Here is a 15,611-nt window from a genome sequence, read left to right as displayed (position 1 = left end):
AACACACTGAGCCTCTCCATCCATCTTCTGCCCAACTCCTCCCGGTCTCAGCGCACGCTTCTCCAAACACTCCTGCTTTAGCATCCCACACCTACACGGTCCTGGCTGCGGTGTGAGAAGCCGGGGCAGGAGCCACGGCTCTGCTTCCCCAGGAGGGAGGTGCCGAGGCCACCTGCTCGCTGCCGCGGGTGATGCCCGGCCGCAGCCGCAGCCGCATCCCGGGCCCGGGCGCTCCCTAGCTCGCCTCCTGGCTGCTGCACCGGTCCAGGAGCTCAGTCATGAAGGAGATGTACACTATGGCCAGGCGCAGGGTCTCTATCCGAGAGAGCCTCTTCTCGTAGGCGAAGGTGGGCACCTTCTTCCTGAGCTGATCGAACGCCTCGTTGAGGTTGAACATCCTCTTCCTCTCCCGTATGTTGGCAGCCTGGCGCTGGGCGTAGGTGATGACCCGTTTTCTCCTAGGTCTGTCCAGCAGGGAAGCGCTGCGCATCCTTTCCTCTTCCTCTTCTTCCTCGTCTTCGGGATCTCCTCTTCCGAAAGCAGCCAGGGGCAAACCCCGGGCCATCCCTTCCCGAAGCGACAGGACTGTGTCCCCGAAGGGAGGCCCGGCGGTGATCTCGCAGAGCCCCAGGCCCGCCCCGGCCCCGGGGGCTCCCTGGGGGGTGCCCAGGGAGAGATCGGCCACGAAATCCAGCACCGAGGTGCCCAGCAGCCCCTCCGGGCAGGGCACTTGCGGGGCTCTGCCCTGCAGCTCATCCAGCAGCGCCGGGCGCTGGCGGGCTGGGAAAAGGCTGGCTGACATCTTACTTCAGAGAGGGCTTAATTTGGTCCCCCATCCCCAGCCCCAGCGACGTTAATATTTATAACCCCCCGGATAACAGGATTAGCAGGTCTAGAAAGAGCGGTTGTAAAATTTCTCGCCGTGATGCTGATGAGAGGAGACAGGCAATCCCCTCGGGGACGCGTGGACGCTCCCGAGAGAGGAGTCCCCAGCGAGTCAATCCTGTCACAGCGATCAAGGACAGTTCCTTCTTGGCAAAACCCTCCGCTCTTACCTGCTGAGCACTTTTGTCTCTTCTTACACACCCGCAACCAAACGATTTTCAGCCTCCTTAAAGCCCCCAGCAGCAGAGCCGGGGCTCCACTGGGCTTGTTTTCCTGCTTTCTTTCGGGATCTCTGAACCCTGGGAGCCAGCCTGACAATTGATGTCAGGCAACTGCTTGTATGCTTTTAATGATGTCCTGAAGAGGGGACCTGCATGCAGAGGGTCACCGGGGAATGTTTACCCTGTATCCCGGCGCAATGGGAACTGAATGACAGGACCTCCATTAGCCTAAGTAAGCATTGTAGGGGACCCGATATTGCATTCCCAGTAGTAACTGTTGGAATCGTCTCTCCATTTCCCCTAAATCCCCTTCAATCAGAGTTCAAATATCTTTCCAATAAAAGGCTGCTTCGTAAAGCTCATTTCAGTTCAGGCAATCTCATAGCACTTGCTTTGAAACTCCTTCCTCCTGCCCGTGAGAGGAGGGTAAGCTGGTCCAACTCAGGGCAGCGGTGGCACCTTTGGTAGAGCCGTCCCGGCAGAGCACAGAGGAATCAGCTTGGGGGCACGCACTGATAACGCAGGATACATGCCGCAAAATACCGTGAAATGCACATGAACACACCCACACCCACACCCGACACCGCCGAATACCTTTCTGTGATCAAGGTTTCCTTGAGGACAGACGCTGGGGATTGTTTTGCTTTTGTCTTGGGAGACTGGAAGAGGAGCTGTGCCTTCACCCATAGAGTCTCCCTAAATAAACAGCCTGGCCCTGGCAATCCCTGGCAGTGTCAGATACACCGAGGTCGAATCCGATCGATTTTCTTGGGCACACGATTTGTACACACAGCTCTCTCAGGAGTGACTGCCCATCACTCCTGAGCTGCCTTCTTAAAACCTAATCTTCTCCTTTGTCATGCATTGTTGTCACTCTCGCTTTGGGGCTAATTAGTCTCTAATTTCTAAGGGGATTTCAAAACCCATGAGATCAAAGGAGGTGGAAGGATCCCTCTCCTCGAAAATGCTTCCTGTTTGCCGACATTTCCCGCCGCGTACCGGGATTTGCCGTCACTGACATTCAGCATCCCCTCTCCCGGGAAAGATGCAGGCAGCGGCTCTCCGTGCCCTGCGCCCGGCTGCGGAAGGTGCGCGGAGCTCAGGTACGCTGGACAGCTCCGACAGGGGCGGCCGGACCCCGCGGTGGCCGTGACAGCGTGCGGGGACCCGAGGGGACACCGCCACCACCCCCTCCTCCTGGCGGACAACCCGGAGGACAACCAGCCTGTCCCCATCCCGCCGCGGCACCGCGGAGCTTCAGCAGCCGCCTAAGGCTGGGTAAGCAGCGAGAAACAGCGGGAATGCCTTCATTCTTCATTCCTACCGGGGCTAGCAGGCTTCTGAGCGAGCAAGGAGAGAGATCAGAGACCCGCTTATTTGTAACTAGTATGGTTCAATAAAACACCTGGAGAATGAAGCAATGAGGGAAGCAGGTAAAACCTCCGTGGAGGGAGGTGTTGCCTAGAGAGCATCCAAAAGTAAGTTGAAAAGCTGTAAATGTTACGTGTTTTGTAAAAACATCAGGTGGAAGAAAGATCAGATATATTCATGACTGACCCACAAAGGACCATGACTTATTTGGGCTACTTTTGGTTGAGGTGACAAGCATTTCATTTAAAGCATGAAAGTATAAATTAAAGACAAATACTGGGAAAGATATATCACCACAGAACTCAAAATTATTGTGGAGACACAACTACTTCAAATAGTAAAATAAAATAATGGAAAAATATTAGCTCATTACCTCTATGTCAAACTTCACATGAATTTACTGTACTGTAGGAAACTGGCATTTAGTAGATGACAGATCTGCCCTTCACCAAAGTATCTTCAGAAAGAAGCTCTTCCTCACCTCTCTAGTTGCAGATTTTTGCAGGATACAAGCTACAAAGACAACCAGAGTTGGAAGAGGTTTATATTGCAAGAACATTAAGGGTCAAGCTTTCCTAGATAACAATGCATCACAAAGTAATATAACATAAACCATAAAAATATTAATGTTTCTTCAAGTAAGCAATAAAGACAGAGCCATGACAGGACTGAGAGGTCCTTGCAGAAAAGGAAGACTTGTTACCAAGGGGAATCCTCTCATAAAGCTATTGTTTTTCTGCTTTTTATCCTTTTCTATTCCCTATTTTTTATAAAATATAAATTTTTCTCTGATATTAAATATTTTTGGTTATATGGAATAAACTCTATCCACTGTGGTACCACTAATATGTGGGACTTTTGTTATTTGATGATTTTTGTCACTTTGGGGAAAGCCTGGAGCTGAGGCAATGTATAATGAATATTCAATGCTCCAAGACACAGATTTTTAGTGCCTTGACAAAGCAAGAATGTCAGAGAGGCAGAATGAGCTCTCATAAATTTGTTATTCCAAAATTGTCTCAGAGCAGATTAGGTGATCCAAAGTGTGTTCTAGATTTGTTTTAAATATGAATGTAGTTTGCTTTATGATTCCTACTTTTTTCACCCCTCTCTTATCCTGTCTTTTCATTAAACTTATTTATCAATTAAAAATTTGCTCATAAGGTGCTTAGAGATGCTAAGAACTGATGACTACAATTTCAAACCACTGTGTAGCTATTTTTAAAATTATTCTCAGAAATATCCATAAAATTATTCTTGATGCTCATGTAATATTCAATAATATTCAAATGAAAGCATATCAAATGTGATTGAATGTGATATCACCAGAAGAGTCAAGGAGTCCTCAAATGTCTCAATGCACTATGAGGTTGAATAGGCACTGGACACTGGACTGTGATGGAGTTTATGTTCAAAGATTTTATGTCTGAGTGAAACTGAAGAAGACCTAATAAAATGTATAAAATTAATTAAATGGTCAGTACTTTCTCAAGTGCCTTGCTACCAAGCCAGAAAGGAGTAGGCTGGTGAAGAAAAGGTCAAAGCTAATACAGACCAGAGGGACCAGTGCTTTGCTGGCTGGAACTGCTGGGAAAGCCTGTGGTACACTAGAGACAGGTGAAATGTACAGAGGAGAGGACAAGGTTACCTCAGCCTGGTTTCCCCAGATCTCATTTGCAGAAATAATTGGTCAACTCCATCAGTCAAGGAAAAGAATATGGGTACTAGAAATGGGCTCATATTATCTGACTGCTGGATCTTACCCAAGCATCAAGTTGTGATGGAGACATTCTGGGTCCCTCAGAGACAGGAACACCTATAGGGAACATGGCGGTCCACTTCAAGTGTGTCTCTCCTGATGGACTGTGAGAAGCTTGGGGATGCCAAGGATGAGCCTTAGCTCTAGGATTAGCAGTGTATAAAGACTAAAAAATCAGTAAGATGTATATCCAGAGTATATAGGCAAACACAGCTGGTGTATTTGCAGTGCTTAGAGTTTGAGTCTGTGAGAAATCTCTGCAAATTTTCTTTTCTAAATAATTTACCTGTATAGACTAAGAATTAACTTTATTCCTTAGGCTGGTGATATATGTATGAAATCTCTGCTCACAAAGCAGGTGAATTCCAGCTTACTAGCTCAACAGAGGAACTAGTTCTGTTCTGAAAAATCAGAATATATCCAGTGAGCCAAAGCTTTGCAGTCTGATCCCATCAGTAATTTCAGGCACTGATCCTACTTGCATCTGACTGTATTAATGCATTCCTGTGTCACAGCCTGCCATTAACAGGACTCCAATTTGAATACAAGCACCTACTTACAAAGATCAGGTTTCACAGCTTGGCTCTCTCAGACAAAAATGTGACATTCAGTAACATCATTATTCCCTGACACAGGAAATCATTAGGAAAAATCAATATTTTGGGCAAAACCTAATAAAACTAGGTATGTTCTGCCAGTAAAATGCAGTTCATTTTTATTTACAGTGGTATTACACACCATTTGAAGAGTTTAAAGAAGCAGCTATTGATTTTTACCAATACGGGACCAAATGATGAAGAAAAAGTTTGAAACTGTAATCTTGGGTAAATCATAGACAAATGAAATGAACAGCTGTGGTTAGGGTGGGATGGGATTCATCATGCTTGCAAAGTTTTATGAATGATACTTTTTCCTTAATCATAACCTTAGGGGTGGGAGGGATTGAGAGCAGGACATGCATAAAGGTTGGAATGTCAAACTTAACTTTGAATTTCCTGGCTTTTTATCAGCATGCACAAGAAAGTGTGATGTTATTCAAACACAGCTTCTTTAATCTTGATTTTGTTATATAACTATTTTTTGTTGAAATGTAATTCAATAAAATGTGCTTTCTTTACCTAGAAGTCTTGATTTTTCCAAAGTCTTTATTACAATTATTTAATTTTATTGTTTTATAATTATGTATAAAAGGCATCAATTAATGCTTTTTTCTTTTCTACTTCTCACATTCTGTAAAATTCAGGGAAATGTCAGTCTGCTATGGAAAACTATTTTTCTGTGAAGACTTTGCTTATATATCAACAGAGTAAATGTATGTTTGATAGGGAGCCAAGATTCATCCTTTAGCTTTTTTTTTTTTTATTTTTATTTTTTCTGGAATTTACAAATTTTTTTACAATTCACAGGTGCAACTAGAAAAGGGACTGAACTGAAAGTTATCTCCAGAAAACCAGGTCTCCTTTGCCAAGTTTCTCAACCATCCATTGCTTTGCTAGCTTCTGGCTGAGGGTAGGTAATTTCTTTTCTTCATAGTCCCTCTAAAAAGCTCTTAACAACTTGTGTCTTTGTGTGTATTTATGACAGTAGTCTACCATTAGAGTATCACTTAGTATCTTTCCAACTGAATTTCCATTTCATTCACATTCAACACATTGGAAGCAGCTAATATTATGAAGAGTGTTTGCTTATTTTTTGCTTAGTCATTCACCCTTTTTCTTTTTTCAGTGATAAATAAGTAATGATTAAATATAAGATTTAAAATCTCACTTTTAAAAACATTTCTCATGCTTTAGTAGCTGCCATATCAATGCTTGGTAGATGTGGATTGCATTTTTTCTCTTTACAAATGGAAAGCAGGAACAGAACAAGCAGAAATAGAAGAATTATGGCAGATAGAACAATAAGGTAAATTGGAATTGAGAGCTCCAATTTGATTTATCTAGAATTTAACTTCTGGGAGCTTTTGTGTTATAAAGACTTTTAACCTCAGGAAGGTCCCATTAAAGTATTCAGCTGTGTGCACTTGGTCCTTCCATGGATGGCATATGATCTGTATATTAATTACATGCAATGTATGTTCATCCAGTGATTTATTAATATATATCTGGAACATGTTTTTATTAACAACATGGAGTAAGCTTTGATTGCTTACTAACCTAAAAAGTGTGATTGTGCAAACTGTGCATTACTGCTATTTGCCAGATATTTTTAAAATGAACTGTAAAATGAAAATTTCCATCCTGTGTTCCATCACATAATTCCCATGAGTGCCAGTGTCAGGGCTGAAATCTTTAGACCCATTGTGCTGCTTACTGCCTTCAAAATTATGCAGCCAAATCTTCTCCTTCCTCTGCCATCAGGATTTGGGGGATGGTAACAAACACTTTGCCATATTTCACCGATTCTTGCTGGCATCATCATCCATAAACTCCTGCTGGATGGCCTGATCCCCCCTGTTGTCCTGTACATGCCATGGGATGGCACCCAAGATGATCTCCTCTTTTGGCCCTTCTTGGAGATGGTCCTCACTTTTGGTGATCCCCAGTTATCTGGGACCTGCCTGGTTAGCCAGGGCTGCTGGAGGATGATGAAAGTGGCACAGAGAGCACTTCTGCCACCTCTCTTGGTGCCCTTGGGTGGACCCCAGCCAGCCCCACAGACCTGTGAGTGCCTGAGTGAGGCAGCAGCTTGCATTATGGGGTCTTCATTCTGCTCCCAATCCCTGTCCTCCAGCTGAGGCCTGGGTACCTGGAGAACAACTGGCCTTACTATTGAAGACTGAGGAAAGGAGGCTGGTTACTTTACTTTCCATGTGGAGCATGGTTTAGCTTTATTTTCCTGGGCTTCATTGCTCTTTCCCCCAAACTCCCCTTCTCACTGCTCTGTTTGCCCTTTTTGTGTCTCTATCTAATCAGAGAGCCCATTTTCACTTGCTGTTGGGGCTACCCAGCCCCAGGCCTTGGTCTGGCACAACACTCAGAGCTGCACTAATTTACCATTCACAAGCATTAAGAAATTTGGCAACATTAATAGAAAGGTATAAGCAATCTAGAATATTTAAAGCCATATAAGTTGTGGTCTGCTCTTGCAGGGTAGGTCTAAATTGAGGTATTTGAAAGTGTAGTCCTATGAAAAATAAGCAATTTTCAGTATTTTGAAGGATGAGGAAATCAGTTCATTTCCCCGTTGCTTTGTTTACACATGATAATTTTGGTTGGATTACAGAACAAAAGGGATCATCAATGTCAGTGTAATTGAGTTGTACAGTTCATGTTGTTATTAGTAATAAAAATATTAACAGCAATATTAAAGTTACTGAAATGGGCATTAGTTATATATATTATTTTTATGGGTTTAAAATTAGAAGGTAAAGAAGCCCAAAGCCATTTTCTTAAATCATATGTTTTTTAACCCATTTGTTTGATCCATGTGTATATGTGTAGGAAAAGAAATTAACCTAAATGTTTTTATAATACTTTTCATGCTCAACTCAGAGAAAAAACTTTGCTAGTCTACTACATCTTTAATAATCTGTGCCACAGAAAACACTAATTTGTCTAATTTTTCCTTTTAATACTTTTCATAAGTATGAGATTAAATGTCTTGAATGCTCATGAAGCTGCATTTTCTTTGGAAAAGGTTTCAAATGTAGTGAAAGATGTTGCTCACTACCAGCTGAGATGAGAGAAACTACTATTTTGATAGAAAAATCCTGGCAAGGTAGGCATTTGACTACTTCAAAATCTTGTGTAAGGTTGTCTTTTCCAATTACATGATTCACTACATTCTGGGGAATTCATGTGTAGGGTTTTAAATATTATTTGAGCTGCCTTTGTTTATTCTCATTAGAGCAAAAATCGCTTCTCATTTTCAGAAACATGGTCAGGCTATTCATTGAAAAAAAGAAATTTGCATGAAGTTGTGCTGTAGACACATTGGCACATAGATGCTAATGTCTACAAAGCAATTTTATTTGTTTTGGGTAAAAGCAAAATAACATATTAATCTTTTGAGGTTATTAGAAATACAAAATGAGCCAAGATACTGGATTTTTTTGAACAACTCTCCTCCTTCATATATGTGGGTAATTGCATCACTTTTTATCTTTCCTCATATTTTCTATTTTAGGTTCTGAAAAAAGTGAAATATTGGTGTAGTACAGAGGTTGGTGCTTATCAGTAGTTATAAAGCAATAATCATCATGAAGGAGTAAAAAGTTTTTGGAACTAAATAAGGAACATCTGAGTATGTTAATACCTGGGAAAGTGCTACCCTGGCCCTGAGACACAAGGAAGACCAGACATAACTTTTGTGGAGGTGGAGTGTTTCTGCCATTCCCTCCCCAACATGAAGAGGAAGAGGAGAATTTCCTCTGTTATGCCTTCTGACTTATGACAAACATGTTGCTTTGTATCACATATTAGATTAGATGATCTCTCAAGCAAGGACTGAATCCTCATATTTCTTCTGTGACTAGTAAGAGGGAAAGCTCAGACTGTACTGAACACTTTACCAGAAGATGAGACAAAGATTAATTTTCATGTATTTTGTGACCAAAAAAAAACCACATGTTTTTTAAAAGGAGGAGGAACTAAACAGTCATAGCCTAGCTGAGAAGAAGAAGAAGAAGTTGTGAGTCTACAATGCATTGGTGGCACTGGGGTGGAGGGAAGGTGGACCCTTTCCTGCTGCACCAGTAGGTTTGAGATTTAGTAGGAGGATAGAGCTAGTTCTGGCAAGGCTACCACACACTGATGAAGCCCAAAGATCTTGTCATTGAAAATATTTCTAACTTTTCAAATTCTGAATTCTGTCCAGTGAAGGGAAAATATAACGCAGGAAGGTTGAATCTAAAGAGCCATAACAACTATTGTAGCACTACTCATGGACACCAGGATCTGAGGGCACAATAGCAAATAAAACCATATCTAAGTAGTAAATTTTGAAAGCAAATAGTAAATAAAAAATGTGTCCAAGTGTATGTTAAAAGCTAGAGATTAAGGAATGAGAACTGATAGTCCAGCTACTCTATAAACTCACTGATAAAAAGCAGTTTCTTCATGTCCTGTCCCAGGTCATCTTTGCCTCAGATGTGCCCAACTTCAGAGAATTACTGAATAATGATACCTCACTCCCCATTAGGGATTTCCCCCAGGCTAACAATGGGGAGCAACAGCTCCAACTCATTCACACAAAGGACATTGTGAGTCATGGACAACTCCATCCTTGCATTTAAAACATCCCCAGACCACAAGTGCAATTATGTAAACACACAAAGTGGGACCTGCAGATATTTACTGCCACCCACATAAATACAGGGTCCTGGCTATGGCATGTTTTGCTAACACTAGAGTAAGTGAGTGGTAGAAAATAGTATTATTCTGCTATTCTCTCTTTTCATATTTGCTTCCATTCAAACATTGGTAGAAAGGCTCTAAATTGCAAGTATAGACATGTAAATACCACAACAGCAAAATATGCAAGTATATCAACTTGTGTGAAAGGGTAAACTGAAGAGAAGCAGCCTTGATTCTTTGCATTGGGTTACCAAAATGCATTAGTTGCACAGCTAAGAACAAACCCACTGTCTTTGGTCTACTAGTTAATTCTTTAATTGGTAGGTAATCCTGGCTCACAAAGTCAGGGAAAATCAAATCATCCACTTTTGCTTTCACAGCTAAATCTCTCTGGGATTATCTCATTTGTGAGACCAGATCCAGAGAAAATAATTCAGGAATGGAACAATCCATTTTATTTTTAGTTCCAGAAAGATTGAATAAGTGAGAAAATCTATTTTCTTTACTATTTTTCAAATGTAAAAGAGGATATAATATATAGTCTCATTTAATTTAGCTTAGGTAGAAAATCAACACTGTGAATAAAAACTTTATATACTTTAGTACACAGTAGTCAGTCAGGAGTGTCCTAGGATGTTGAAGATTAGCCATGGTGGTTTTGGTTTAGTCTTTATTGCTATGAGAGATTTTGTTTCCAGGATTTCTTGACTCATTCCTCTAAGCCTGTGTTAAAAAGGAGTTTCTTAATGCATTCTGAAGCAATCACATAATTTGTTCTTTTTTTTAAATTTTTAGTTTGCTATTTAATAATACAATTAATTTCTTCAAAATATTTTAATACATATGTTTTAACTGCACTGTGTATTTTGAAAGAGATAATATTATTAGACTTATTCAAAGACAAACCTATAAATAATGATTTAAAAAAGTTGGGAGAGCATGGCATTCTAGCTAATAGCCTTTTAATATTAAAAATCATATCTTAAAAAAATTAAACTAAAATTAATCGTTGGATTAAACCAGCTGCAGACCTAGGAAGCAACATAAAGTCACTAACAGACATACTTAACCTGGTGGTCTTTTTAGTGAAAATGGATTCAGCAAAATTTCCTACTGGCTGTATGTATGCATGTTAGAGCTCTTACAAAATAATTCTCAGAGGGGTGAAAAAGATGAAATTTGCAATACCATTCTGCAGCTACAGTCAAAGGTGCTGGTTTTAGTCAATGATAGAACTTATTGCTATATAGTTGGTCTTGAGCTTGACAGAAAATTCTTGGAAAAATAGGGGTTTAAAAGGGGCAAGAAGTCAAAGGTTTAAAAGTAAACTTTTTTTTTTTTTTTTTTTTTTTTTTTTTTTTTTTCCCCAGCTGAGACAAATTCTCAAACACTGAGTGAGAAAACAGGACTGAAGAATTGAGTGGGTCCCTACTGGAACCTGGACTTTTCAGACTTTATCTGCTTTATCTGCCATTGTTTCCCATTTTACTTTTCATGTTTCCTGAGCAGACTGTTTGCAGAAAATCACCAAGAAGACACAGAAGCCAATTTTGTCCACCAGCCTATCCTTTCTCATTTCAGCTTCACAAGACAAAAAGTGGTGATTGGAACATCAGGAACCAGTGCAGCCTAATGCAGCCACTTGACTGCTCTAAGATCCCTTACTAGTTTTTCTTTTGGCTAAATGGGAATCTTTCTGATTAATTGAAATGCAATGACAGCATGCAAGAAGTGGAAAGAAAACAAATGAAAAAGCACATTTATAGTAATCAATTTCTTTGGTATTTAGAGACAATGTGCAGACCAATATCTAGTCTGAGGTAAAAGTAGGCAGGGACATAAAAGGTGATGGAACAAGACTCTGAAGTTAGTTGCAAAGTAAAGTCAAGGAAAAATTAGAGTTTTTCGAGGTAGAAAAGCTACTGAGAGATGAGACAGAAGAAGTTGAAGTAGACTTTGTGGGTTTTGTCTTGGTTTTCACAGGCATTGTCTGATCTCACACCTCTGCATTGACCAATGTAATTTGGTGAAGAGATGGAATCCAAATAATGCAGTAGAAACTGAATAAGTATTACTGACAGAAATTTACAGACATGGAAATGGATGGCATTCATCCAAGGCTACTAGAAGAGCTGGCTGCAGAGATTGCAATGTCACAGTCTCTGAAAAACCCTGTGGTTATCAGGGGAATCCCTTGCTACCCAAAATGGCCAACACTACATCTATCTTTAGTAAAAATGGAATGAGGACTTGGGGAATTTTAGGGCCTGTAAAGACACTGAAGCATGCCCCTTTGGAATCCATCCTAAAACACATGAAAGCAATCAGGAACAGCTAGCTCAGACTTGACCAGCTTGATTGCCTGCTATTGTGAGATGGAATGTTGAGCAGGCAGGAGGAAAACATGGACACACAATTGTCAGGATGGCTTTTGGCACTGCCCCCAAGAGGATTCTCTCTGAATCTGAGGAAGAATGGGCTGAAAGAACAGTTTGTTAAATACATTGCAAATTGGTTCTACCACTACAGTTAAAGTGCAGTAGAATCAATGCTTTGAGTTCCAGTTGGTAATAAGCAAAGTACCCTATGGTTTGGTGCTGGGACTCATATTGTTCAGCATTTCCATCAACAGCTTAGATGGTGACACAGAATATGTCCTCAGGTAAATCTGCAGATATTGCTAATACAGGAGAATGATTAACATGAAAAGTTGGGAAAGTTTAATTCAAAGGAATTCTTGAGAATTGGACCAACGTGAATGTCATGAGGATCCTGAATCTGGGTCAGAACAACCTCATGTACCCATACAGGTTGAGAAATAACAAGTTTCTGGAAAAGTTTACACAGAAGATGTTATTTAGGTTAAAATAAAAGCTCTTGAATTTATTTGTGTTCATGGCATCTGAGGAAATACACATGAAATATAGCAGAATATTTTGATACAATAGGTCTGGGCTTTTTAGTACCAAAAAGGCAAACCACTTCTTTGTGTCCATAGATATCTACACAGAAGCTGTGCCATTCACTTCAAGTGTGATGAGAACTTATTAAGTCATAAAGTGATTTTCTGGTTTATGGCTTTGGTTCTTCTTTAAAATGAAGTATTGAATGCCTGGGGACTGCATAGAATACTTGCTACACACATGCAAGCAGCAGCAACTACAAACAGTCAAGTAAACTATTAACTATCTAAAAAACTTATCTGGATGATAAGTCCTTTAATATCTTATTTGCAAAACTATTCATGCAAACAGAGTATAATTTCAGTGCCCAGTTTCTTACCTTGGAATTTGTTCCTATTCTGTCACTTGTAGAGAACAGAATGCTACATTAAAAGAAAACATCAACAGAGATTTGTCTTAATGATTAGACAACATGTTACTGGAACACAGGGTAGAAACTCACTAATTTGTACTGTACAGGCAAAGATATTGTGTGTCATATATTTTTCTCTCACTTCTATTGTACAGAATTCCAGACTGAACTGCAGTTTTTACAACATACAGAGTACTCCACATGTGTGCAGTTTGGATTTCACAGGACTGTAAATAATTTTAACTGTTTGCATTGGTTGTTGGTTTTAATCTTTTAGATGCACGAACTCTTAAATTTTTATCAGGTTTTCAAAAAACTTTGATACAGGATAATGCATCTTAAAAAATTGCATGCCTTTACTGTAAGTCTGAGAAGAATTTATATCCCTAAGCCTTTCCTCTAGGATATCTTCTGACATCAAAAAGGTAAAATTAGAAATAGATTCTATTCCTTTCAGATGTCTATTTAATTTTTTTTCTTCCAAACACTGTAATTTAATTTTAAAGTTCACTTTGAAAATAAACAATAAATGAATGTGTTTTCAGAGAAAATGCTTTCTCTTTGCTCGAAATGAAAGCAGACATCTGGTTTCTAAATTAATATCTTTTAATTGTCTACCTATTCACTAGGTTTGGTGAATTTAAAAACTGCATCTACTTACCAATCAGAAAAATACATTGCTGGCAGAAATGCCTCTTTTTACACATGTATATGCATGCAACTTGTTCTCTTTTATTTTTCGTATGTACCCATTTGCATCCACTTAGAAAGTTATACATTTGAAATGCTGCAAATGCAACAAACATTGCCTGGTGCTTGCTATTGTATTTAATAGCAAAACCAGTTTATCCCATCAAGGTGCCTATGTTTGTAGAAGTGAATATATAATATTCATTAGAACTCTACTCCTTCTGTTCCTTGCTATCATTCACAGTCCATCGATATAAAGCAGGTTCTATCTGTCCTTCCACCCAGATGGTTGAAGTTACATGTGATTGCATGAAAGCCCTGATATGAAATGCCTATGGCTTACTGGATTACCCTCTCACCACATGTTTCAAATTAATAATAAAAAAGAAGGCAAAAAAAGAACTAGTGCAATCTCGCTACAAAAGAACAAGAGTTTATTGTATAACAGGATTGCAGATGTGGAAAGGTGCTCATAATAAGGCTACACTATTTTTGTTTCATTGTGCATCTGGAATGCCAAAGGACCTTTAAAGCACTAGGAGCTCATACTAGACAGTCTTGGCTTTTTGATTAACTTAATATTCAGAGAAATGATTCATTTTTGTAAATTCTGTGCCATTCATCATCATATTGTCATTTATGTAATCACAAAATGATTTACAAAGTCAAGATTTTTTTTCTAATTTCTGAAACAATTTTAAGACATCAAAGACTTTCAGATATAAACATCAAAGAGCAGCCCAAATCAGAGATTTCTGGCTAAGACAGTTTAGTTCATTTAATATCCTCTGGTTTTCTAAGGATTAAATTACAGCACATAAAATTCTTGGAATCTGTCTTAGGAAGCTGTACTGTATATTTATTATTTATTATAGTATGGCCTTTTTTTTTTTTTTTTGGTGGGGCAAAAGACTTTGTGGTAAAGAAGATGCCATCTTTTCAATTTATCAAACCAGCAGCAAATTCTTATGAAATATTAGACGTACAATGATCTAATCCTACTGGGAATGGAGAGATGTGTTAACTGAGGAAATATTTGCACATGAGCTCAGGATGAAATGCAGTTCTCTTTTAATCAGCCTGTTACAGAGGGATGCTTATATGAATTTAATAAGAATGTTCTGGGGGAAGGTAAGACAAAACAAGAATAAAATTACTTCTTTACAGGAGGAATAATATCAGTTGTTATAGCTATTGAAAACAGTGGGCCAAGTTTGTAGTATTGGCTAAGGAAGTAATTTGAAATGCTTTCCATTATTTCCATAATTTACAACAGGGTGACACTAGAGAAGCTGGTCATGTGGATACCAGGCATTGCAGGTGACTGGCACAGATGCAAGTCCTGGCCAGAGAATTTAGAGAGCACAGCACTGTAAATTCATCTAGTCAAGATCAATCATTAGGGACACATGAAAGTTTTTATTGTGCACTACCAAGAATATGAGCATATAGAGTCACATTCATTATCCACCTAAGAAAGACAGGGTTTTATCAGTTGCCTTCAAGTAAGCAAGGTAGATTGAAATGTGTGCCTGGTCTACCAAATATCAGGGAGGATCTTGCCAGAGGGAACAGACACATGAAATACAAACTCTCTGCAGAACCTGAATAATTAAACTTCTAAATGCTTATCCTTGAAAGGCATGCAACCACTCTTTCAAAAGCAGACTGCTGACTAGATGAACTGAATTGCTGGGAATATGACCTCATGTTACTGTACAACAAGGTTTTGCCCAGCTGGATTTCTATTCTAATGCTCAGAACTAGCTGGGTTAGGTTCAAAACAATTCAGGAACTCAAGAAAAAAAAAAAAAAAAAAAAAAAAAAAAAAGCATGGTTTCTAAATAAATATTGTTCAAGATAATACTTCATGCAAAAAAAAAAAAAAAAAATTATAAACAGGAAGAAACATTTGACTTTTTACCAAGATTTTATGTTTCAGATATTTCAGTGCAAAATTCTAAAATAAAAATTGCTGTGCATAACCAATGAAGTTTAGTTATATTCCCTTTGCTGATATCTGTGGAAATTTTTTTAAGATAAATACTTTGTAAGAAACCTCTGCTGCTCCCA

At 39.4% G+C, this 15,611-nt stretch overlaps 1 protein-coding gene across 1 annotated transcript; it reads right to left on the bottom strand.

The window, feature by feature from the left end:
- Positions 1-235: 235 nt before the first annotated feature.
- Positions 236-802, bottom strand: FERD3L (Fer3 like bHLH transcription factor). Its single transcript, XM_056485283.1, has one exon. It carries the CDS (start codon positions 800-802, stop codon positions 236-238), a length of 567 nt encoding a protein of 188 aa, XP_056341258.1.
- Between the last annotated feature and the right edge of the window lie 14,809 nt (positions 803-15,611).

This window comes from Oenanthe melanoleuca, chromosome 2, assembly GCF_029582105.1.
Source record: "Oenanthe melanoleuca isolate GR-GAL-2019-014 chromosome 2, OMel1.0, whole genome shotgun sequence".
NCBI lineage: Eukaryota > Metazoa > Chordata > Aves > Passeriformes > Muscicapidae > Oenanthe > Oenanthe melanoleuca.
Note: the sequence above shows the minus strand (reverse complement) of the source record. Positions and strands in the feature narration are given on the sequence as shown.